Source organism: Mustela lutreola, chromosome 11 (genome assembly GCF_030435805.1).
Source record: "Mustela lutreola isolate mMusLut2 chromosome 11, mMusLut2.pri, whole genome shotgun sequence".
In the NCBI taxonomy this organism is placed as follows: Eukaryota; Metazoa; Chordata; class Mammalia; order Carnivora; family Mustelidae; genus Mustela; species Mustela lutreola.
This window is the reverse complement of record NC_081300.1, coordinates 44,933,881-44,960,732: the sequence shown is the minus strand read 5'-3', so window position 1 is coordinate 44,960,732 and position 26,852 is coordinate 44,933,881. Positions and strand designations below refer to the sequence as shown.

At 37.5% G+C, this 26,852-nt stretch overlaps 1 protein-coding gene across 1 annotated transcript in view; it reads left to right on the top strand.

Annotated features, from left to right (window-relative positions):
- Nucleotides 1–22,580, top strand: part of PSMA8 (proteasome 20S subunit alpha 8) — a 41,817-nt gene extending 19,237 nt beyond the window's left edge. Inside the window, exons 3-7 of the mRNA XM_059139594.1 lie at nucleotides 6,245–6,369; nucleotides 9,771–9,893; nucleotides 18,738–18,857; nucleotides 18,980–19,042; nucleotides 22,188–22,580. Coding sequence (XP_058995577.1) covers nucleotides 6,245–6,369; nucleotides 9,771–9,893; nucleotides 18,738–18,857; nucleotides 18,980–19,042; nucleotides 22,188–22,280 — 524 coding nt within the window. The 3' untranslated portion in view covers nucleotides 22,281–22,580. The remainder of the gene's footprint in view (nucleotides 1–6,244; nucleotides 6,370–9,770; nucleotides 9,894–18,737; nucleotides 18,858–18,979; nucleotides 19,043–22,187) is intronic.
- The last annotated feature ends 4,272 nt before the right edge of the window (nucleotides 22,581–26,852 follow it).

Here is a 26,852-nt window from a genome sequence, read left to right as displayed (position 1 = left end):
AAATAAATTCAAAGTGGATGAAAGACCTAAATGTAAGATAGGAAACCATCAAAATCCTAGAGGAGAAAACAGGTAGCAACCTCTGACCTCAGCCTCATCAACTTCTTACTAGATATGTCACTGGGGGCAAGTGAAACAAAAGCAAAAATGAACTATTGGGACATTATCAAGATAAAAAGCTTCTGCACAGTGAAGGAAACAGTTAACAAAACTAAAAGACAACTGACGGAATGAGAGAAGATATTGCAAATGCCCTATCAGTGGTAAAGGCCTAGTATCCAGAATCTATTAAAAAAAACTCGCCAAAACAACACTCAAAAAATAATCCAGTTAAGAAATGGGCAGAGAACATAAACAGACATTTCTCCAAAGAAGACATACAGATGGCTAACAGATACAGGAAAAGATGTTCAACATCACTCATCATCATGGAAATACAAATCAAAACCACAATGAGATCCACCTCACACCTGTCAGAATGGTTAAAATTAGCAACTCAGAAAACAACAGATGTTGGTAAGGATGCAGAGAAAGAGGAAACCTTTTGTGCTGTTGGTTGGAATGCAAACTGGTGCAGCTACTCTGGAAAACAGCATAGAGGTTTCTCAAAAAGTTAAAAATACAACTACCCTACAACCCAGCAACTGCACTACTAGGAATTTATCCAAAGGATACAAAAATGCTGATTCCAAGGAGCAAACACACCCCAGTGTTTATAACGGCAACTATCAACAATAGCCGCCTTACAGAAAGAGCCCAAATTGTCCACTGACTGATGAATGGATAAAGAAGAGGTGTGTGTGTGTGTGTGTGTGTGTGTGTCTGTGTGTGTGTGTATAGGAAATTTACTCAGCCATCAAAAACAGTGAAGTCTTGTCATTTGCAATGATGTGGATGGAACTAGATAGAGTGTATTATACTAAGCAAAATAAGTCAGTCAGAGAAAGATGAATATATGATTTCATTCATGTGGAATTTAAGAAACAAAACAGATGAGCACAGGAAGAAGAAAAATAAAGATAAAAACCGAGAGGGAGGCAAACCATAAGAGACTCTACAGTTAAGAGAGCAAACAGGGTTGCTGGAGGGGAAGAGGGGGGAGGATTTATTAAATGGGTGAAGGCACTTGTTGGGATGAGCACTGGGTGTTGTATGTAAGTGATGAATCACTAAATTCTACTCCTGAAACCAGTAACACTCTATATACTAACTAAATTGAATTTAAATTTAAACAAAAGAGGTCATAGGATCTATATGTATTGACATGAAAAGTATTTACAATATATATTAAAAATAGTGGATTATTGAATAATATGTATAATATTGTTTTGTTTATAACTTGTGGAATTATATGGTAGCTTTTATTCCCTCTGTTGGAATATTTTACAATGAGTACATATCAGAAAAAAATATATCATCTTGAAAAAATCACATTCTTTTGTCAATGTTGTTATATTGCACTTTTAATTTTTAGAAAACAGCCCTTAGGGAAAAAAAATCAAAGAATTTGAAAAAAATAATTCTTTCATGTGCCATGTAGCATTCCATTTAAAAGTAGAAATTTTACACTGTGAAAGTAATTTCAAGATACAGTTTTGGTATGAATTCAAAAGCACTAGAGGGGCACCTGGGTGGCTCAGTCAGCCCCGCGCCTCCCTTTGGCTCAGGTCATGATCCCAGGGTCTGGGGATCCAGGGTCCTGAGATTAAACCCCTCAGCAGGCTCCCTGCTCAGCAGGGAGTCCTTTTCTTCCTCTAGCTCTCTCTTGCTTGCTCTCTTTCTCAAATAAATAAAATCTTTAAAAAAACAAATGAAAGCACTAGATGGAAGACTTGTTTCTTTTATAGATTGCTTATATATAAACACAGTGAAATTGCAGTTGTTTTAAGTTTTTATTTAAATTCCAGTTAGTTGGGGCACCTGGGTGGCTCAGTGGGTTAAAGCCTCTGCCTTCAGCTCAGGTCATGATCTCAGGGTCCTAGGGTTGAGCCCCTCATCAGGTTCTCTGCTCAGCAGGGAGCCTGCTTCCCCCCAACCCTGCCTGCCTTTCTGCCTACTTGTGATCTCTGTCAGATAAATAAATTTTTTAAAAATCTTTAAAATAATTTCCAATTAGTTAACATATAGTGTATTATTGGTCTCAAGTATACAATATAGTGATTCAACACTTTTTTTTTTTTTTTTTTTTTTTTTTTTTGTCAGAGAGAGAAAGAGCATAAAGCAGGGGGAGCAGCAGGCAGACAACAGGGAGAAGCAGGCTTCCGGCTGAGCAAGGAGCCGGTTGTGGGACTCAATCCCAGAACCCTGGGAACATGACCTGAACTGAAGGCAGATGCTTAACAGACTGAACCACCCAGGCTTCCTTGATTCAACACTTCTTAACAACACCCATTGCTAATCACAAGTGTACTTCTTAATCCCCATTTCTATTTCACCCATCCCTCAACCCCTCTGATAGCCCTCACTTTATTCCCCATAGTTAAGAGTCTGTTTCTGTTTCTTGGTTTGTCTCTTTTTTTCCCCTTTGCTCATTTGTTTTGTTTCTTAAGTTCCACATATGATTGAAATCATATAATACTTACCTTCTCTGACTTATTTTGCTTAGCATGATATTCCCTATCTCTAGCCATGTCATTAAAAATGGCAAGATCTGGGGCGCCTGGGTGGCTCAGTGGGTTAAAGCCTCTGCCTTCAGCTCAGGTCATGATCTCAGGGTCCTGGGATCGAGTCCCACATCGGGCTCTCTGCTTGGCAGGGAGCCTGCTTCCTCCTCTCTCTGCCTTCCTCTCTGCCTACTTCTGATCTGTCTCTGTCAAAGGAATAAATAAAATCTTAAAAAAAAAAAATGGCAAGATCTCATTCTTTTTATGGCAGAGTAATATTCTATTATGTATATATATGTATATACCACATCTTTTTTATTCATTCATCAGTCAATGGAACTTGGGCTATTTCCATAATTTGGCTATTATAAATAATGATGCTGTAAATATCAGGGTGCATGTATCCTTTTGAATTAGTATTTTTATATTCTTTGGGTAAATATCTAATAGTGTGATTACTGGATTATAGAGTAGTTGTATTTTTAACTTTCTGAGGAATCTCCATACTGTTTACCAGAGTGGCTGCACCAGTTTGCATTCCCACCAACAGTGCAAGTGTTCCCCTTTCTCCACATCCTTGCCAACACATACTCTTTCTTGTGTTGTTGATTTTAGCCATCCTGACAGGTGTGAGGTGTTATCTCATTGTAGTTTTGATTTGTATTTCCTTGATGATGAGTGATGCTGAGCATCTTTTCATGTGTCTGTTGGCCATCTGTATGTCTTCTTTGGAAAAATGTCTATTCATGTCTCTGTCCATTTTTTAGTTGCATTATTCATTTTGGGGGTGTTGACTTTTATAAGTTCTTCAAATATTTTGGATACTAACCTTTCTCAGGTCATTTGCAAGTATCTTCCATTTTGTAGGAAGAACAAATATTTTTAAAATGTCTATAGTACCCAAAGCAATCTACATATTTAATGCAAGCCCTATCAAAATATCAACAGCATTTTTCACAGAGCTAGAACAAAGAATCCTAAAATTTGTCTGGAACCACAAAACACCCTGTATATAGTCAAAGAAACCTTGATAAAGAAAAGCAGGGATCACAATTCCAGACTTCAAGTTATATTACAAGGCTGAGTGATCAAAGCGGTATGGTACCGGCACAAAAACAGACATATAGATCCGTCGAACAAAATAGAAAACCCAGAAATGAACTGTTGGTCAATTGATCTTAGGGAGAATAGGAAAGAATAGCCAATGGGAAAAAGACCGCCTCCAAAAAAAAAAAAAAATTCAACAAATGGTGTTGAGAAAACTGCAAAACAACATGCATAAAAATGAAACTGGACCACCTTTTTACACCATACACAAAAACAAATTCAAAATGGATTAAAGACCTAAATGTGAGACCTGAAACCATAAAAATCCTAGAGGATAACATAGGCATTAACTTCTTTTACATTGCCCATAGCAACTTCTTTCTAGATATGTCTCCTTAGCCAAGGGAAACAAAAGCAAACATAAACTATTGGGACTTTCATCAAAATAAAAAGTTTCTAGGGACACCTGGATGGTTCAGTTGGTTAAGCATCTGCCTTCAGCTCAGGTCACTGATCCCAGAGTCCTAGGGTTAAGTCCTGCATCAGGCTCCTTGCTCACCAGGGAGCCTGCTTCTCCCTCTATATGCAACTCCCCTGCTTGTCTGTTCTCTCTCTCCCACTCTGAGAAATAAATAAATAAAATCTTTAAAAAAAAAAACAAAACAAAAATAAAAATCTTCTACACAGCAAAGGAAACAAGAAAACTAAAACATAACCTACAGAATGTGAAAATGCAGTTTTCAATGCTATCTTTAAATTGAAGTTGTTCTCTTTTTCCTAGACATTTGGTATTGATTAGTGTAATTGTTATTTCTTATGTTAAAAACAAACACAATCACATAAATGTATTACTTATACGGTTTGGCAAATTTATCACTAATTTTTTTTTTTCTTGAATCAGTTATATCACTACTTTTTAAATATACTTCTATGTTTCTGTAGTTTTGGATCATATTTACATTGTAAAGGAGCTCCTTTCGGGTCACATTTTCTAATTGAGTGTAGCTTTTAATCCATAGGATAGGTAAAGTGAATCTCTTCTAATTTCTTTCTCTTGTATAACATTTTTAAAATAACTTTTAAAAACTGTTTTTAAAAAGTAGAGTCCCTCCAACATGGGGCTCAGACTCACAACCCCAAGATCAAGAGTCACATGCTCTACAAACTGAGCCAGCCAGATGCTTCTCATATTTTGCAGAGAGAAGAGAATAGAATCCGTTTCTCCCTCTTCAGCTACCCAATTAAAATTTGCACCTCAATACCCATGACTATTGGGGTGATTCTTAGTGGCATATTGTGACAGGTTCTTTATTATCTTCAGGGATTGACCATTCTTCCATTTGTAGAAACACAATTTGAAATGGTGTGGAAGTGGAAAATGAGTTTGTGAATGCAAAAGACTGATGATTATTTGAGAAATGACTTACAGAGATTTTGTGAATGCATTTTCCTGGCAGTGTGCTATTAAGAGAATGGGGAAAGAAACAAAATGGCCATGTAAAGGACAAATGCCAGAGAAGTCTTTAATAGAAATTTTTGCAACTGTTGCATTTAAGTTTTGGGCCAGTTGTTGTTTTTATAGAATCATATTCTATTCCTTATGGAAATGTGGAAAATTAATTACATGAGGTTTTGGTATGGCAAAAGGAAGACTATTTTCTTTTTCTGTTTTAATATTCTTGATTTTCAAATAGACAAAAAGCTAATAGAAATCACATGTCACAGTTATATTGAATGCAGTTTGAATTCAATGGGTATGTGTTTGATAATGAGTATATTGATTTTGGAACCAGAATAAACCATCAGCCTTTGATCAGTCTGCCTTTGATATCTTCCCCAAAAATAGTTTTTAAAAACATGACTATAGAGATTTTTAGAAAATGTTCAATAAAATCTAATAAACAGACCAACCACTGTGAGTTAAACCATTTTGATCTTTCGAAAATAGTTTACTTAGCGTCAGTGTTTATTTTTCTTTAAAACCATTTTTTTTTAAAGATTTTATTTATTTATTTGACAGAGAGAAATCACAAGTAGATGGAGAGGCAGGCAGAGAGAGAGAGAGGGAAGCAGGCTCCCTGCTGAGCAGAGAGCCCGATGCGGGACTCGATCCCAGGACCCTGAGATCATGACCTGAGCCGAAGGCAGCGGCTTAACCCACTGAGCCACCCAGGCGCCCTAAAACCATTTTTTTAAAGATTTCATTTATTTGAGAGAGAGAGAGCATGAGAGGGGGGAGGGTCAGAGGGAGAAGCAGACTTCCCACTGAGCAGGGAGCCTGGAACTTGATCAAGCCAAGGAACTTGATCCTGGGAGTCCAGGATCATGACCTGAGCTGAAAGCAGTTGCTTAACTGGCTGAGCCACCCAGGTACCCCTAAAACTATTTCTTTTAAAAGTAAATAAGAATGTATTAGATTAAGTATTAAATGTTGGACGAGTGATATTCTGTTTTGTAGATTATTTATTATTTATAATGGACGTATATTGAAAAAACTATGGACATTATAAGAAAGATTTCATGGTAGCTAAAAAGAAAAAAACCCTTTTGACAAAAGTCATTCTTTTTTGAAAATGTATTACCTACTTTTATAGGACTGACTGCTGATGCTAGAGTAGTAATAAACAGAGCCCGTGTGGAGTGCCAGAGTCATAAGCTCACAGTCGAGGACCCAGTCACCGTAGAATATATAACTCGCTTCATAGCAACCTTAAAGCAGGTAAGCCACTATTCCAACAGATTTCTAAAGGTTTTCTTCTTTTACATCATTACAGTTCCTGTTATGAGAATACTACAATATTTCCAGTCATTTAATCTATTTTTTTTAAAGATTTTATTTATTTGTCAGAGAGAGAGAAGGAGCGAGAGCGATCAAGGCAGACAGAATGGCAGGCAGAGACAGAGGGAGAAGCAGGCTCCCTGCCAAGCAAGGAGCCCAATGTGGGACTCGATCCCAGGACTCTGGGATCATGACCTGAGCCGAAGGCAGCTGCTTAACCAACTGAGCCACCCAGGCGTCCCTCCAGTCATTTAATCTATTAAATCTACTAAAACCCTTATTCTTTCTCACACTTACTTCATATTCATACTCTTATTCCAGTGGACTGCATTGATTTGAGCATTAGAAATCTCAATTACTATCAATTCTAAGAATTATATTAAAATTTCAAAGAGCAATAAATCTCATATTTTAAGAGGATTTCTATACCTCTAGTGATACAGTAATGAAAACTTTTTTTTTTTTCTTAATATGTTTACTAAAGAAGCATGGTTCTTTTATCTACAAACCTAACCACAACTGAGCAGGTTTGGATATGACCTGTTTTGTTTTGTTTTAAGATTTATTTGTTATTATTATTTTTTAAAACCTAAGTTTTTTGTATTTATTATTATTTTAGAGAGAGAGAAAGAGTGCAATGGGAGGGGGACAGAGGAGAGGGAGAGAAAGAATCTTAAACAGGCTCCACACTCAGCACAGCCCAATGCAGGGCTCAGTCCACAACACTGAGATCACAACATGAGGGGAAATCAAGAGTCAGATGCTCAACCTACTGAGCCACCCAGGCACCTCTGGATAGAATTTCTGAATTCATACACAGGTACATGGTTTGACATTAAGTATAATCACAATGTATATAAGTATTTGTTCTCTTTTATGTGTACTTTACATTTGTCAGCATAATCCTTATGCATGCTTCTCATTCTTACGAACTATATAAGACTGTTTCCAGTTGTTCACTGGTAATTATTTAGATTGTTTCCAGTTTCTTTCCATTTCTCATTCTCTTTCTCAATTTAGTACTTTAATAACATTACTCTATCTTTGTCACAGCCTTTATTTTTCTTTTTTGAATTATATTGCTAAATTAATTTTCAGTAAGAAATTACTAGATTAGAGATTGTAATTGGTTTTAAGACTCTTGTTATATGTAGCTAAATTGCTTGCTAAAAAGATTGAACCAATTTTTATTGTGCAACCAGCAAGGCATAAATGTATCCCTGAAGGATCATCAGCCTAGGGTTTTCATTTTTTTTTTATTTAGCAAATAAGTATAACATAGTACTGTAATAGTTGTTTTAATTTGTATTTTATAATTAGTAGTGAGGTTGATTTTTTTTCCCCCACATGTTGGTTTGCTATTTTCATTTCTTCTAGTGTAAACTATCTGTCCTTTTGACAGGCACCCTGGTGGTTAAAAATGTGCCTCCAAGAGCCAGAATTTGGGTGTTTTGAATCCTGGGTTTGTTACTTCCTAGTTAGTGTTGTGAGCACACTATTTAGCCTGTTTTGTCTTAATTTTCTTATTTATAGAATAAACATTAAAATAATATCTACTTTGTTGAGTTGTATTACGGATTAAATGATTTAATACATTTAAAGCATTTAGAACACTTTCTGGCATGGATTTTGCCATTTGTCCATGTAGAGATTTTTTAAATAAACTATATATATTCTAGATACTAAAGTTTTAAATTATATACTTATAAAAAGGTACCTTGTTTTTTTTTTAATTTATGTTGCAAGGAAGCCCAACATTTTTATATTATTCTACTTTACCTTTTTATTTGCTTTGATTTTCTCAGCAGTTAAAAAGTTATCCACTGGGGCGCCTGCATGGCTTAGTAGGCTAAGCATCCACCTCTTGATCTCAGCTCAGGGCTTGATCTCAAGGTCCTGAGTTCAAGCTTCCTGCTGAGCTCCACACTATATTCACCAAAAAAGCAAGGTGTAGAACATTGTGTATATGAGGTTCCCAATTGTGGTTTTTAGTTTTTCTTCTAGAAGAATAAAGGCTCCCACATAGAACTTTTAATATTGTAAACCTGTAACAGTGTGACTGCTACTGGGAAGGGATCTGGGGCTCTGCAACAAAAGAGATCCTTTATGTACACCTTTTGTACTTTTAAATTATTTTAAGCCTGGGCAAGTACTTTTTCATTAAAGAAAAAGAAACATGGTTGATTAAACAAATAAAGGGGTCTCTCCTCTGAGGTATATTTACAAAGCATCTACTTCATACCTCTGTGTGAACTAGGAATATTAGGAAATACAGAAGAATGAAGACAAATAAACCCAGTTCTTTAAGAATTATTTACATTTGTAGCCCAACTGTTTGCATTCAAAATTTGAGTTCCTAATAAAAATACATAATAATAAAATATAAAAATGGAAAAAGAGGTGTAAGTTTGAGCTGTCAGGGCTGCCCTATGTTCAACTTCTAAGAGCACCAGTCTTAGAATTAGTGTGAATTCCATTCTTTGGAGCACAATCCAGGAAGTTCTTGGCACTAAAGTAAAAAGAAATACAATTGGTTTCCAGTGCCCTGCTGTCTGGAAAGAAAAAAACGTGTTTTCTTCTAAAGAGACAAAAGGTTTCCTTGTTTGAGAAATGTCAGTTGAGTTTTCTGTAGAGATAACTTAGTATATAGGGAACAGAATATATTTGATAATAATAGTATCAAGTAAGAATATTGATTATAATGGTAACAATTATTGTGTCTCTCAAAGTCAGCCCCAAGAACTCACTTCCAAAGTACAGCTCACTAAAATCAGCTTTACTAGGTAGTTCTCTGCTATATTAACAAGATTATAATCCAGTTATGTTACCAAAAAATATATAAAGAAACAAGACAATGGTTTTAAGACCATATATAAGCAAAGTTACTATTTTGTTTTATCTACCATATACATTCAAAGTTACTATTTTGTTTTATCCACTGTATACATTAATTTCATTAAAATTTCATCATGGATTGAAGTTAGTCCAGAAAAAGTCAGGAAGAGGATCTTAAATACATAATAAGAATCGAAAAAATTATTTTAGCAGGAATACTTTACTATTAAAATTTTTTTTTAAGATTACTTATTTATTTGGGGGAAAGAGAGCAGAAGCAGGCAGGGGGCAGAGGGAGATGGAGAAGCAGGCTCCCCACTCGGCAAGGACCCCTACATGGGGCTTGATCTCAGGACCCTGAGTTCATGACCTGAGCTGAAGGCAGACACTCCCATTAACTGAGCCACCCAGGCACCCCTGCTATCAAAATTTCTTAGTTGATAATAGTGTCATTCTTTGTATGGCCTCATACAGAAAGTAATTATAAAAACATTAATATTTTTCAGAAATACACACAAAGCAATGGACGAAGACCTTTTGGCATTTCTGCCTTAATTGTAGGTTTTGATGATGATGGTATCCCAAGATTATATCAGACTGATCCCTCTGGTACTTACCATGCTTGGAAGGTAAGTCATGAATTTGTTAATGCATTTTAGAAGTTGAATACATGTATTCACAGTGAATGTCACTTTCAGGGACAGGACAAAAAAGTACGTTGCATTAAAGTATTGATGATGGTACAAACTTTACATAACTACTTAGCTAGTCAGCAACTATGATGTTTTGATGGATAGAAAAAGACTTTGGTGTTTTGTTTTTATATATTTATTTAACTGACAGAGAGAGAGAAAGAAAGAGAACACAAGAAGGGGGAATAGGCAGAGGGAGAGGCAGGCTCCCCGAGGAGCAGAGAGCCCGATGCAGGACTCAATCCCATGATGCTGGGATCATGACCTGAGCCAAAGGTGGACATTTAACTGACTGAGCCACCCAGGTGCCCCAACACTTTGGTTTAATAATCACAGGGTCTTCTTTTGAAAAGATGTGACAAACCTAAGTATCTATAAATGGCCAAGTAAGAGATATATCTGATTCCTAGCATCATTCATTCTTCTAAATAAGTACTGCCTCATACAGATACTTGGTTTGAGTAGAAATAGTCTTTCTGCTTTTAATTGAATGAGCATTTAACCCCATAGTGAAATTTTTTTATGTTTTTATAATTATTTTATTTTATGATTAGTTTTTATTCTTTTTTTTTTAATTTTTATTTTTTATAAACATATATTTTTATCCCCAGGGGTACAGGTCTGTGAATCGCCAGGTTTACACACTTCACAGCACTCACCATAGCACATACCCTCCCCAATGTCCATAACCCCACCCCCTTCTCCCAACCTCCCTCTCTCCAGCAACCCTCAGTTTGTTTTGTGAGATTAAGAGTCACTTATGGTTTGTCTCCCTCCCAAACCCATTTGTTTCACTGATTCTTCTCCTACCCAGCCATAGTGAAATATTTAATGCATTCTCTATTCTAGGAGAGTTAGAGTACCCCAAACTATGACTCTCTATTAATATGGCAGTACATTACAATTGTTCCCACATCATTCCTAGAATATAGCTTCTTTTCTGCATAAGTTATTATTCTTTTTTCAGTACCCCAATAATCTGTTTAATGGTACACTCAAATCTAATACAAAAGTCTAGGGTCTAGGGAAACTAGTAGCAATTTCCAGAAACAAATTTTTGTATATTCTCATATATAAAAATAGAAACACATTATAGAATCTGAATAATTTTTAGATTATTAGAAGTTTAAAGGGATGCCTGGGTAGCTCAGTCAGTTAAATATCTGCCTTTGGCTTAGGTCATGATCCCAGAGTCTTGGGATTGAGCCTTGCGTTGATTCCCTGCTCAACAGGGAGCCTGCCTCTGCTTCTCCCTCTGCCCCTCCCCCCACTCATTCTCACTCTCTCTTGCTCTCTCTCAAATTTATAAATAAAATGTTTTTTAAAAAAGTTTAAATACCCAGGCTTTGAATATTTTCATGAAGTGTTTATTTTACTGTTATTAAAAGCCATATAAATTAATGGGTCTTTATGCCTGTATTAACTAAAGGAATTGATCTGAGCTGACCACACTCATGCTGTTTTATTAACCAATTAACCAGGCCAGTAAAACAGTGGATTATATTCTTGCCACAAAGATCTGGATACTGGTAGCCACACATTTTCTTTTAAGCTAACTAGACAAACTAATTGGTAATCAGAAACTATGAATTTACCTACTGCAGATACCAGACTTTTTGTGCCAATTTAAGAAATCTTTTACATGTACTAGATTTCTTATGCCTCCTAAATCTATACCTTGAACAAAACAAGTTACTACCCTCAGTCTTTCTCTAAATATTTTAAAGTGTGCCATCTCCTGTTTGTATTAATCATTATATCATTATATTTCGTTTCAATATCATAACAACAATTTCCAAGTTTACATAATTTTCCATTTTAATTTGATTGTTCCCTAGGGTCATACTGAGAACCATTTTATTTTATTTTAAAATCAACTAGTTAGGAAAATTATGGAATTTTTATTTTTCAATTAATTTTATTTTTATTTTTATTTATTAGAGAGAGAGTACAAGCAGGGGGAGCCTTACAGAGAGAGGAACAAGCAGACTCCCCGCTGAACAGGGAGCCCAACATGGGGCTTGATCCCACAGTCCTGAGATCATGACATGAGCTGAAGGCAGACACCTAACCAACTCGGCCACCCAGGCTCCCCCAAATTATGGAATTTTTAAATTGTTGGGTATTGATCATCTAGGTCTGAAACTATGCATTGCGGTGGTATGTGAAGGCCATGTATCATCATTTAACTGATTTCACATATTGTACTTTATTGTAAGATTTTGGTTGAAGTCAAATGAAGCTTTAAAAAAATCTATAACAAAAGACATCTGAAAACTTTTTTATTTTACATATTTGGTACACGAGACTCAGGAGTTAAGTGATTTTTTTTTTTTTAAGTTCACACCACTAGTTAATAACAAAGCTGTCATTAGAACTCAGGGTCTTTTATAAATGAAACAAGATGGGATCTAGAGGGAGATAAACCATAAGTGACTCTTTTTTTTTTTTTTAAGATTTTATTTATTTATTTGACAGAGAGAGATCACAAGTAGACAGAGAGGCAGGCAGAGAGAGAGGGAGGGAAGCAGGCTCCCTGCTGAGCAGAGAGCCTGATGCGGGCCTCGATCCCAGGACCCTGAGATCATGACCTGAGCCGAAGGCAGCGGCTTAACCCACTGAGCCACCCAGGCGCCCACCATAAGTGACTCTTAATCTCACAAAATAAACTGAGGGTTGCTGCGGGGAGGGGGGTCGGGAAAGGGTGGTGGGGTTATGGACATTGGGGAGGGTATGTGCTATGGTGAGTGCTGTGAAGTCTGTAAACCTGGCAATTCACAGACCTGTACCCCTGGGGATAAAAATATATGTTTATAAAAATATAAAGAAATTAAATTTAATTTTAAAAAAAGAAGTAAAAAAAAAGAACTCAGGGTCTTCTGCTTTATTAGTACAGTGTTCCTTCTATTACATCAAGCTTATTCTGATATCTAGTCTTGAAAAATAGAAAAAATCTTCTGGCTTAATTTCTGTTTGGGGGAGACTAAATAGCACTTTAGCCATGAGATCAGGTGTTTTTTTGTTTTTTTTCTATGTTTTGTTTTTTACTCTGACCTACTAGTATACCAGTAGCCTGATAAAGTGATACAATGGGCTATTGAGGACACAGCTATGGTATAGTGACAATACTTTGTAGTGCTAGGGTGTAGTTTTACAGTGTACAGATAGAGGACATGTGAAATGGGTAGTAGAAATAGACAATCAAAATATAAACTGGCCACATGACTTGTAGCAGAAATGAGAACAGAAATCACTGATACTAGCTCTTTGGTTTGTTGGGGTTCTTTATCTGGCATTTAACACAAACTTTTTTTTTAAGATTATGGTCCATTACATATTCTGCCTTAATAGATTATAGAGCCTTCCATTAGCTTTTTTTCACTTCACATGAGAATATGAAGAGAGTTCCAGACATCTCCTCCCCAGTCCCATTGTATAGTAGTTACTTTATTTCCCTTAATAATCAGAATAAATCATACCATCCTCAGAGTAACCCATTATTTGCCTTCTGGTTCAAAGGCAGGAGGTGTCCAAAACTGCCAACAGGCAGTCTCAGCTTCTAGTCCAGTGACATTGTTATATCCCCTAGCAGAACACTGCCTCTTCCCCCTTCCCCACCATCCCACCAACTTGGGAACTAGGACCTTTAATACAACCCAAGAGGCAAAAATTTTACTGGTGCCCCATTAGGGGTTTAATGAGACAGGTATTCCTTGATTCCTAGATCTGTGGCTATAAAAGAAGGAAGTTACTGGTTCCCATGTCAGGGCACATACAGGATTTTAGCTCCATAAGATTCTACTGCTATAACTGAGTCTTCAGTTGGCCATTCCCCGTTTTTACCAGGTTGGCTTCTTTAGAATCAGAGAACATGAAACATAAACTAGTGAATCCCATGGCCATAAGTGTATTCTCTCACTTCCTCCTTGGTCACCAGCAGTGTTTTGTAGGATATCCTGATGGTGAAGAAAGCACTCAGCAAGTTCACAGAGGTGGGCCATTTGGTACAGGGAAGGGAAACTCATATCCAGAGTTAGTTTCTCTTCTACTGAGGGCATACAGCTGCCTTCCATAACAGAAGAGTATCAAGAAATCAGTTAGTAGCTCATGGGTTCCTGGGTGGCTCAGGCAGTTGAACTTCGACTCAGGTCATGATCCCAGGATCCTGGGATCAAGCCCAAGCCAGTTGCCCTGCTCGGTGGAGAGCCTGCTTCTTCCTCTCCCTCCAGCCCTACCTCCCCCCACCCCCAACTCATTCTCTCTCTCTCTCTCTCTCTCTCACTCTTGCTCTCTATCTCAAATAAATAAATAAAATCTTAAAAAAAAAATCAATTTCCCCTGGGGATAAAAATATATGTTTATAAAAAATAAAAAAATTTAAAAAAAATCAATTAGCCCAGTAGTTCTGGTAGTATCCAGACCAGTAGTGAGGGGACACTCTATTTGAAATATTTTTTCTTCTTTATATGTTTTCATATTGCAGAAAGTTTTTTTGTTTGTTTGTTTTTTTAATGTGGAGTAAGAGGTTCTGGGGTTTGGCACATTACATTAAATTGAATTAATCAAAAATTCTCCAGCTATAACCATGTAAAAAGCCAGAATGATCATTAACATGTTTTTAATGCATAGCTGAACTCATGAAAAAGACAGAAAATCCTAAGGGGCCAGAAATGAAGAAGGAATTGAGTACCAGAGCAGTAAGCATGTGAGTTGATATCTCTGTACTTAAGGATATCATAGTGTAGGATTCCCAAAGATAATTACCATCAAAAGTTACAAAGTAGGAGCGCCTGGGTGGCTCAGTGGTTAAGCCGCTGCCTTCGGCTCAGGTCATGATCTCAGGGTCCTGGGATCGAGTCCCGCATCGGGCTCTCTGCTCAGCAGGGAGCCTGCTTCCTCCTCTCTCTCTTTCTCTGCCTGCCTCTCTGCCTACTTGTGATTTCTCTCTGTCAAATAAAAAAAAATTAAAAAAAAAGTTACAAAGTAAAATATATTAATAGTCTATAATTTAACAAATATTCAGTTTATACATATTTGAATTATATATCAAATATTGTTCTAGGTTTGGGGATACAGAGGTGACAAAAATAGGTACAGATGATATTTATGTAATATAAGTCCTATGGGGGAAAAAAGATATTGGGGTTAGGAGGATAGAGTGTGATTGATAGGTAAAGTAGTCAGGGAAAGCACCTTTGAAAAGGTGGTATTTAAAGAGTCCTGGAGCAAGGGAAGAAGCAGGCCAGGTACTTATTTCTGTGGTATTCCAAACAGAGGAACCAATCAGGGTAAATTCCAACATGGCAGTATGTTCCATATCTATAAGATATCAAGCTCTGTGTGGAGCATATGACTGTGCTTTGGTGAATTCAGAAAGATAGTCATGAAGGATGAGTAACAGAGGTAGGAGGGGCTAGATCTTGTAGGATCTGAAGGCCATGGATAGCACTTGGATATTAAAGAGAGTGATGTAGTGGCGGCTGGGTGGCTCAGCCTTTGGCTCAGGTTATGATCCCAGGGTCCTGGGATTGAGCCCTGCATCAGGCTCCCTGCTCAGTGGGGAGTATGCCTCTCCCTCTGCCTCCCCCTTCACATACCCACCCCTGCTTGGGCTTGCTTTCTTTCAAATAAATAAATAAAATATTTAAAAATAATTTTAAAAATAAGAAGAATGATATAGAAAGCCATTTGATGTTTTGGCATATTAAAGTAACATGATCTGACTTAACTATTTTTAAAGGATCTGTGTGGCTGCTGTATTGAGAATAGACTGTACAGTAGGGTAGAAGCAGGCAAACAAGTTAGGAGGTTGTGTCAAATAATAATCCAGGAAAGACCTGATACAGATCAGTATTGGACCAATGGAAGGTGGGGAAGGATCCAGCATAGTCTATGAAGAAGGAGAACCCAGAGGTGGGATGTCCTGGGTCAAAAGTAAAAACGGTATTCCAAGAAGAGTTGATCAGCTGAGCTACAGCCACTGATGGGTCAAGTAAAAAATAAAATGATTGGATAGGGTGATGGGCAGGTCATGGCTGACCTTGACAAGACATCTCATAGTGATAAAGCTTGACTGGAGAGGATTTAAAAGAGCTAGGAAAGATCAAGAATCATCAGGCTTTCATACTTTGTGTAGAAGACCACACAAAATGTAACCATTGTATTACTTATCAGCTAAGAAATTCTAATAGTAAATAAAGTATTCCTGCCAAAATCATCTTCTTTATTAATTTTAAATCTTTTTTTAAGATTTTATTTATTAATTTGACAGAGAGAGATCACAAGTAGGCCGAGCAGCAGGCAGGGAGGAGGGGGCGGGAAGCAGGCTCCCCATTGAGCAGAGAGCCTGATGCGGGGCTTCATCCCAGGACTCTGGGATCATGACTTGAGCCAAAGGCAGAGGCTTAACCCACTAAGCCACCCAGGTGCCCCATCAATTTTTAATCTTTTTTTTTTTTTTAAGATCTTATTTATTTTACTTGAGAGAGAGAGAGAATGTGTACAACCCTGGGGGAGGGGCAGAGGTAGACGAAGTAGCAAACTCCCCACTAAGCAGTGAGTCTAGCGCTGTGCCATCCCAGAACCCTGAGATCATTCATGACCTGAGCCAAAGGCAGACACTTAGCCAACTGAGCCACCCAGGTGCCCCATCAGATTTTGTTCTGTATATCTTTAAGATATACAAAGACTTATCTGTGAGGTATTCTGGCTCCAAACAACAGAGATGAGATGATTCTTAACACATAACAATTGACTTTTCTCCTTTAACGAGAAGTTTAAAGGTAGACAGTTGCGGTTATTTCTCTCTTATTATCTTAGTCTTTGCCCATGTGCTCAGAGTGGCTGCTAAATCTCCAGCCAACCTGTCTTCATTCCAGGCAATAAAGGTTTCACAAGTTCTACCCATTTTTTTCCACTTGTATATTCCTGTTGGTAACCAAGACTAGGAAATGATGCTTTTCAGCAGGCATATTTGTTCTGTCACAAAGGAAGAATGGATATTGGGGATGGCTGCTAATAATCTTTGCCATAGAAAATTATCATTAATTATAGGCATGCAGGAAAAAAACATTGCAAAACTAAGAGTCTGTTGTGATGGATTTGGAGGTAAGAAGATTTTAGGAAACCAGTCAAGTAGGTAAGAATTAAAGAATTTTACATTGCCAATTAGAAGAATTGGACAGGAAAGTCACCAGAAATTTATAAGGTAACCTTCTAAGGGTTCATTGAGATTTCTGGTTAAACCTCTACCTTACATCCTTCCTCTCTGGGCAACAACTAGTTACCCCCGAAAAGTTAGTAGCAAATAATACTTCAAAGTCATACCAGTCTGAAGTCTTTACCTTTGATCTTAGTGAAATTTCAAAGCTACAAAATTTAATTTAAAACTTCACAGCTGTTTTTTTTTAACCCTCTGAAATATAAAGGAATAGAAAAAGTTCTGTGAAGTAAAAATAATATTCTCCTCACCAGAACAATACACTGTCATGTAGTACAAAAGGTATGCTTTCATGCTCACTTCCTAACATCTCTTTTGCGATCTCTTTCCTATAATCATAATACTAACCATAACCAGTTAGAACTGAGACATTCCCTTATTCAATGCCAGGATCCTTGAGCACAAGGATGGGCCTTTCTGCTGGTTCTTTTCTCTCTCTAAAGTCATCATAGCAAAGGGGTATGTGGCAGCATAGCATCTAGAGGTCAGAGCTTGGAGTGTCAATTCTGACTACTTGGTTTCAAAGCTCAGCTCTTCTATCTATCCCCTCTGTGATCTTAGGCAAGATTATTTAAAACACTGGTTCAAAAATAGGGGTGATTTTGTACCCCCTTAGAGACACATTTGGTTGTCACAACTGGGGTGGGGAGTGCTACTAACATCTAGTGGATAGAGGCTGCTAAACATCCTACAGTGCACAGGACAGACCCCCAGAGCAAAAAAAAAAATTATTCAGCTCAAAATGGTAATAGTGCTGAGGTTGATAAAGCTTATTTTAACCTTTCCAAGCCCCCATTTCTTCATTCATGAATTGGAGTTTATAATAGTAACTATTCAGTTATTTTTGTGATGGCTAAAGAAAATAATCCATGTAAAATACTTAGCATAGTGCCTGGTACCTCAGTGCTCTGTTATATAAGAATTACTATTCTCATCCTCATTATCATCACTAATACTTGCCTAGATATTTAGACTGAATTAAAAGAACATGCCTACCTGTGTCTATGAAGCCAGGGCATCTGATGAAAATTTCTAAAGAACAAAGAAAAATGCAGAATAGAATGGAAGAATCTTTTCTCCCTTATAGAATCAAAGATAATGAATCAATAATTAGGTGACCACTTTCTTCTAAGTTCTAAGAAAATGATGCACACAGTCCTATTCATGCAAACAGCTTTCTTCTTCAGGTCGATGTCCTTTTTATCCTTTTTCTTTCTTCCTTTGGTACTATATTGCAAAGTCCTACCTCCTTTCCTCTGTACATCTTTTGAATTTCAACTCTTTCAGTCTTCCCTGATTATCAAGGACTTGGGAGCCATTAAAGTAATAGAAGGCATTGACCAGGACGAGGCACTGGGATGTTTGAAGATAAGTCACGCCACCATTATGGATCATTCACATAGTAACAGAATGAGCTGTGAAATGTTTGCTAAGTTTTCAAAACTACAATTTTCATTTGGTAATTATACTAAGAAATATCTCCATAAACTTTAAACTTCACTGAGTAACCATAAATTCTTTCATATTGCAATGATATTAATAATTATCTTTTATTTTTCAAGGCAAATGCAATAGGCCGAAGTGCTAAAACTGTCCGAGAATTTCTAGAAAAAAATTACACAGAAGATGCTATAGCAAACGACAATGAGGCCATCAAATTAGCAATAAGAGCTTTGCTAGAAGTAAGTGATCTAATAAAGCATAGTCAGAAGAACATGGGGAGAGAAGATCTGTTCTTATCTACTTCCTTACTAAAAATAAGATTTGCTGAAGTAATTTTAATATTGTGCTTATTCTACATTAGGTTGTCCAGTCTGGTGGAAAAAACATTGAGCTTGCTGTAATAAGAAGAAACCAGCCTTTGAAAGTAAGTCATTAACCAAAGAGGGAAAAAACATCTGTAATATAAAATAATTTGACAACAGTTGAATCTTGTCAAAATGTTGACATCTGTGAGTCTTCATTAAAAGCCTGAAAAACCCGTTAGGATCCCACAATTGACATTATGATGTAATCTGTTTTGTTTCTACAGGCTAATGTTCACTAATTTGTATGTGTTTATTGCAAGCAGTTACCTATCTCTGGTCCTTTGTGAAGACTTAGAGGAGCTGAGATTTATATGTTGTCTTACCCCATTTACTATATATTCTTCTAAGTAGGAACCTCCACTGAGTCAGTCATATATGGGATTAGCATATACATTGTCTATGGACATTTATTCCCAGCTCCACATACAGCATACCTTGGAGATACTGAGGATTCAGTTCCAACCACCACTATTAAACCAATATTGCAATAAAGCAAGTCAAATGAATTTTTTGGTTTCCCAATACATATAAAAGTTATATTTACACTATACCATTGTCTCTTAAGTGTGCATTATGTCTAAAAAATGTACATAATTTAAAAATACAGTGCTAAAAAATGCTAACCAGCATTTGAGCTATCAGTGAATCATAATTACTGATCACAGATCACCATAACAAATATAATAGTAATGAAAAAATTTGAAATATTGCAAGAATTACCAAAATGTGAAACAGATACAAAGTAAGCAAATGCTGTTGGAAAAATGGTGCCAATAAACTTGATCGACCTAGGGTTGCCACAGACCTTCAATTTGTAATAAGCACAGGGCAGCCTGGCTGGCTGAGTCGGGAGAGCATGCAACTCTTGATCTCGGGATCCTGAGCTCAAGCCCCATGTTGGGCAGAGAGCTTACTTAAAAAAGAAAAAAAGCCCAGCAATTTATAAAAAATGTAGAATCTGCAAAGCACAATCAAAACAAGGTATTCCTATAAAGAGCAGTTCATCTCCCTATCTTTCTAGATCTTTTGAAATCAAGATATGCTTCCTGGCGGTGTCGTTCAGCTATCGTGTGTTTAACTGTCGGGCCTCCAGGCTTCTAATGTAGTGTTAGCTTTCATTATGTCAAAAAACCTCCACCCCTTGACTTTTTTTTTTTTTTTAATCTATTTTATACTGTTTTTAAAAAAATCTATTTTCTCTACTTTTCACTTAAAAATGCCTTGAGGGGCACATGAACATCTGCCTTCAGCTCAGGTCATGATCTCAGGGTCCTGGGATCAAGCCCCCATTGGGCTCTCTGCTCAGCGGAGAGTCTGCTTCTCCCTCTCACTTGCTCTCTATGGTCTCTCTCTCTCAATATCTCTCTCTCAAATAAATAAAAACCTTTTTTAAAAAAAAAGTGCCTTGGGACGCCTGGGTGGCTCAGTTGGTTGAGCAGCTGCCTTCGGCTCGGGTCATGATCCCAGCGTCCTGGGATCGAGTCCCGCATCGGGCTCCTTGCTCAGCGGGGAGCCTGCTTCTCCCTCTGCCTCTGCCTGCCATTCTGTCTGCCTGTGCTTGCTCTCTCCCCCTCTCTCTCTCTGATAAATAAATAAAATTTAAAAAAAAAAAAAAAGTGCCTTGAAGCTCTGTAAGTCTTAAATTTTAATACCTACTGTGATAACCTTTCTGTATTTCTTTGTGGCAAGACTGCCATTATTCTTGTGTACCCTTTGTTAGCCATTATGGGTTAAAACCACTGAACCACAAAATAAATGGTCCAGAGTACTATGACAGAGGACTCACTGGTAAAGAACATCTGAAATGTGGTTCATGCTTGTTCCTCAAGTAGGACTATATACAGTGCAGTCTGCCAGCTGTCTAGCTGAGAGTGTAAAAAGCAGTTAAAGCATGGGAAACTATATGAAAAGTGTACTAAAAAGTATAATTTTACATCACGTTTGTTTTGAAGGAAATAGTGTTAAAATCAGTGTTGGAGGGCGCCTGGGTGGCTCAGTGGGTTAAGCCGCTGCCTTCGGCTCAGGTCATGATCTCAGAGTCCTGGGATCGAGTCCCGCATCGGGCTCCTGCTCAGTAGGCAGCCTGCTTCTCTCTCTCTCTCTTTCTCTCTCTCTGCCTGCCTCTCTGCCTACTTGTAATCTCTCTGTCAAATAAATAAATAAAATCTTAAAAAAAAAATCAGTGTTGGATGGAGCGGTGGGGTTTTTGTTTTCTGAGTTGCATAGTTGCCTTGTTGGATACCACATTCCCACCGTTTATTAGCCAACCAGTAGATGGGAATATGAGGAATGAGAGAAACAGGGAGAGAGGTGTAGGTTCTGCCCTGCACAGCCCCACAAAAATAACCATGATGCTGAGCACAATGTATGGAGATGAGAACTGGGCCATGCTGTCACCCCTGCTGTTTAGGGTCTCAGAACAGACACGCCACAGCACAAGGACATAAAACCAATGAGGCCAGGGTTACCTCTCCAGCTCCAGCACATACATATATACCCAAATGGTCAAACCCACCCAGTCATGCATATATTCCTTACTGATGCGTGGTAGGATAATAGATGCACTGGCAGCAAAGTTAGACTCCCTCCCCCGTGCTGTTTCAGGAAATGCTGTGTGGCAGCTACGGCATGGCCTTTAACTGGATAGACCTGGGTTTAAGTTTAGAGTTAGATAGACTTAAGTTCCAGCAAATTGATGTATGACCTTGAGCAAGTTGCTCCCCATCTTTAATTTTAAATATAATAAAATTTATTTGTATAAAATAAAATCTATTTTTGCTTTACACTTAGGGAATTATAAACAAAGCAGTGTAAGTCATCTTTTCCCTACTCTCTGGCTATTCCGATGGCTGAAACCCTATCAGATAATCATACAGTGGTGTGGAGAAGGGACTTCAATAATGAGTTACTTGCTCATGAACAGAATAAGCTGGCATTAAAATGTTTTCAGAATTATACGCATATAAGGGATATGTAACACTTTGCCCTGCTTTTTTAGCACAATAGTGGAAATATCATAGAGTTCAAATTTTGTCCATATTTGTTACAAGTATTTTGCTGATATGTACTTCATTATATATTTGAAGATATAAAATTAAAGTTTAAATAGAAAATAGAAATGTATAAAATATAATTGGTTTCTTCATATTGGAAATATTTAGAAATTACTGGTATAATTGAAATTTCTTTTTAAAATATTTTCAGATGTTTAGTGCCAAAGAAATTGAATTACAAGTAACTGAAATAGAAAAGGAAAAGGAAGAAGCAGAGAAGAAAAAATCCAAGAAGGCTACCTAATTCTTAGGATGAACATTAGAAGTCTGTAATATTCTTTGTACTCCTTGGAATTACTTAGTGAAGTTTTAAAGGAATAAGTTGGTTTGTGGCATGATATTTACTAGTTATGTGCTGTTTTGAGGATGCCACATTTGTGGCTGTCTACAGTCCGCTATATGGACAAACATCTTTGTATGAAGATTTTCTTTGAAAAGACACTTCAGTAATTTTTGAAAGCAGTCGTAATTCCACATAAGCCTGAGACTATACTTAATAACTTGTCTAGTGTGTTGCTTTTCTTCATCTATGTAAATTTAAGAAAAAAACTGTAATTTAAAAAAAATTAGTAATTTATAAAAAAATTAATAAAAAATTAATAATTTGTTGATGTTTGAGTATTGACTATCAGGTACAGAGATAGCTATTGCAAAATAAATTGAATTTTGAGTTGTACTTCTAGAGGAATGATAAAAACATCCTTATATTGATTAATTGCCAATATTTTATCAGAGCCTTCTTCATTTTTAAACATTCATCATTATTTATTTTACTTCTGTAATTTTTAAAGTTGCAATGTGTTTTTTTTCATGGAAGATATTAAAAACATAATCTAAATAGGCAGCTAAAATAAAGTCTGGTAAGGGCTTATAAGGACATCTGAATAGGGTACTATATATAGGAAAACAAGGACAGAAATGAATACATAAAATTCTTGGTTTCAATTTTTATTTATCGTAGGAGTGTCCAGTGTATTAGATTTGTTACATGTTCCCTTGGCTGTCCCAGTGCTTACTATGCGGTTGGTATTGAACCAGGCTTATTGGGAGTAACAAAAGAAATATAAAAAGTGATCCCTGTCCACAGAGAGGGCCTACAAAAACAATGTGCTTAATGCCTGTTAATGAAGTTATATTTTTGAAGACATAGGATACTAATAGGCATAAAAACAAAAGCCTACATATCTTACTTACATTACTATTTTAGAGCTTTGTCTTTCTTCTCTTTTTTGATGTTCTTTTTGAAAACAAGAAAGAGAGAGTTTAAGTTTTTGCAGAGGAATGAAAAGCTCAGGGTAGAAAGTAAAGAAAAGAATCAGTTTGGATAAACAGCTATCATACGAAGATTTCAGCCATTGGTGGTTGTGGTGTTCTGAGCAAGGGAAAAGGAAAAAGCAGAGTCAGAATTTTAAGAGATACAAAGACCTTAACAAAGCCACCACGCTGGTATTCCTCTTGTCTTGTACAAAATTCCTGTGGCCTGCTGCTGGTTTACTTCACTTCCTCAGACAAAAAGACTGCAGGGCATTTTCTAGGCAGATGGACAATCTATATTCCACTCTAACTTTACCCTGACTGCCTTTCTGGTGTCATTGGAACCATGGAATCTTATGGTTCCTTGTACTCTTCTTGTTTTGTTTTGGTGTACTATCATCCTTGACTTAGAGTCATACTATACTCTTCCTCTTTAAACCTTAGAATCAAAGACAAATACTTGTTCCCTGTCACTTCTTGGCACCTTTCCAGAAGCAAAGGTGATTCCCAAGCAGAAGGGCTGATAAACAAAATTTTGATTACTTTGGAAAAAGAACCCCACAATTTTTATAACGATCAGCTCCCACTGAAGGAATCGCTTTCAACACATGCATACCCAACATACAAAATAAAGGGCAGGGTGTTCATGTTACCCTACTGTCCTGCAGTGAGCACACTATGAATCCTTGATGCCTTTGAAACAATATTTGACAATAAATATTTAATAAATATTGAGTGCTTTAAGTGGCAGACACTGTTAGATGTTAGCGTTATAGTGGTAAAGAGCAGACTCTGATTTGTCCTCATTACCGTGTAGTGAAAAGGCAGGCCTTAAACCAAAATAATCATAATTACAATTGGGATTAATGTTGTGAAGCTTCGTGTCTGTTTTCCCTACTAAACTAGAAGTTCTTGGGGCGCCTGGGTGGCTCAGTGGGTTAAGCCGCTGCCTTCGGCTCAGGTCATGATCTCAGGGTCCTGGGATCGAGTCCCGCATCAGGCTCTCTGCTTGGCAGGGAGCCTGCTTCCCTCTCTCTCTCTCTCTGCCTGCCTCTCCATCTACTTGTGATTTCTCTCTGTCAAATAAATAAATAAAATCTTAAAAATAAATAAATAAATAAATAAATAAATAAATAAACTAGAAGTTCTTCGGGAAGGGAGGGCTTGGCATTTACCTCTCTTTCATCTTTGTTTCTATAGCTTGCCTATGGTTAAGACTTAATACATGCTTGTTGAGCTGTGTTAATTTGCAGACTTTGTGGCAAATATCAGAAATTGGGAGTGGGGAGAGGAATCATCTAGTTTCTCACTTATTGTAGAAGCCAATTTGCTCATTTCTTTGCCCCTGGATGAACATTATAGTGATGTAAAGACATCACTACTCAATGAATATATTGCAGGCAGGCCCCTTGAAAGGATTCCAACCCTGGTGAAATAAAAATGGGAGGACTTCAGGAATAGAGGCCCTGGGAAGCCTTTTAGAAGGTATAGTAATTTGAAGTTACATTGCCTAACCACCCATGCCTAATTGAACATTCCCTTTGTGCCGGGTACCAGAAATGAAGAAAATATGGTCCTTGTACTGAAGAAGTCATAGTCCCAAATAATTGAGCCCATTCTGACAAGTTATATGAATAACGAAAAGTGTGTTTCCCTTATAATCTGTGAATCTATTTTTTTTTTTTTTAAAAGACTTACGGGGCACCTGGGTGGCTCAGTGGGTTAAAGCCTCTGCATTTGGCTCAGGTCATGATCCCAGGGTCCTGGGATCGAGCCCTGCATCGGGCTCCCTGCTCAGCAGAGAGTCTGCTTCCCTCTCTCTCTCTCTCTCTACCTGCCTCTCTGCCTACTTGTGATGTCTGTCAAATAAATAAATAAAATCTTTTAAAAAGGAGATTTTATTTACTTGTCAGAGAGCATAAGCAGGGGGAGGAGCAGGTAGAGGGAGAAGCAGGCTCCCCACTGAGCAGGGATTCCAGGGTCCTGGGATCCTGGGATCATGACCTGAGCCAAAGTCAGACGCTTAACTGACCGAGCCACTCAGGCTTCCCTAATCTGTGAATTTACTATGAAGCATGCTGCTAATGGTTCTGGAGTAATTTATTTAAATCTTCCCTAGTAAATGTGGCACACAACACTAATCTTTTTTTTTTTTTAATATTTTATTTGTTTATTTGACAGAGAGCTAGAGAGAGAGCACAAGTAAGCAGAGTGGCAGGGAGAAGGGGAGAGAGAGAAGCTGGCTATCTGCTGAGCAGGGAGCCCGATGTGGGGCTCGATCCCAGGACCCTGGAATCATGACCCGAGCCAAAGGCAGCTGCTTAACCAACTGAGCCACCCGGGCACCCCAACACCAGATCTTTTAAAAAGGAAATGAGACCTATTTTAAATGAGACCTATTTAAAGAAGGTGGTGATATCTCTCTCTGTCTCCCAATTTCTACCTCCAATCTGAGGACAGGACAGTCTATACCTCTGGATGAATTTGGCTATAAATAGATAAAATGTTAGTGACTCTTCTCTGTACCACTGCTCAGCTCTGTGGAGTCCATGCTTCTTAACTAGGGGTAATAGGGACACATCATTCAAATGGTATGGTTGTAATTCTACCCCTTGTTTTTATTTAACAAGTATTTATAATACTGCATATGAGACACTTGAGTTCTTTACAAGCATTAACTCATTTAATTCTCTTAACTCTCACGAGACACATAATTGATGTACATAGTGCTGATGCTTATATTGCTATGCCATCACAGCTGTCCATCAAAATGGACACATTTTCCCACATCCCTCCCCACAAAGCTGTTTCAGGACAGGACTTCTTTTTTTTTTTTTTTTTTAAGATTTTATTTATTTATTTGACAGAGATCACAAGTAGGCAGAAAGGCAGGCAGAGAGAGAGAGGAAGGGAAGCAGGCTCCCCACTAAGCAGAGAGCCTGATGTGGGGCTTGATCCCAGGATCCTTAGGATCTTGACCAGAGCGGAAGGCAGAGGCTTTAACCCACTGAACCACCCAGGCACCCCCAGGACAGGACTTCTATATCTCACTGGTTTTTTTCTACCTGTAACAGGCATGAGGGTCTGACTGTTTTGGCTCAATTGCTTTATTTTACTTTGGAAATCTAAGTATTATTTTGACCAGGTTTCACTGACCTGCACAATGCAATTTTTTGTTTAATGTGAAGTTTTAACCAAAACAGAAGTTTTAACCAACGTGCTTGCTATTTAAAATGTCATTTTTACTTCTTTTACTGAGAGAAAGTTCCCTCATACTTAAGCACTTTGTGTTTTTTCTGGCTCAGATCCTCAAGGTGAGATAATCACAAACATTTGGTTTTAGGAATCAGCTAAGCAACTTCACTTTGTATTACTGGGTTATGGTTAAGTAGGCAGTCTGAAAAATTTCCCATTACAGGCATAGAAAGACTGGATGAAATCTAACAAACATCCTTTTAAATGCATAACTGAGCTCACAAGGGAAATCCCTAGAGGCCAAAATGAGAAAGGGATTGAAAATCAGAGAAGGCATTTTGATAGATGCTGATGTTGCCCCATGTGT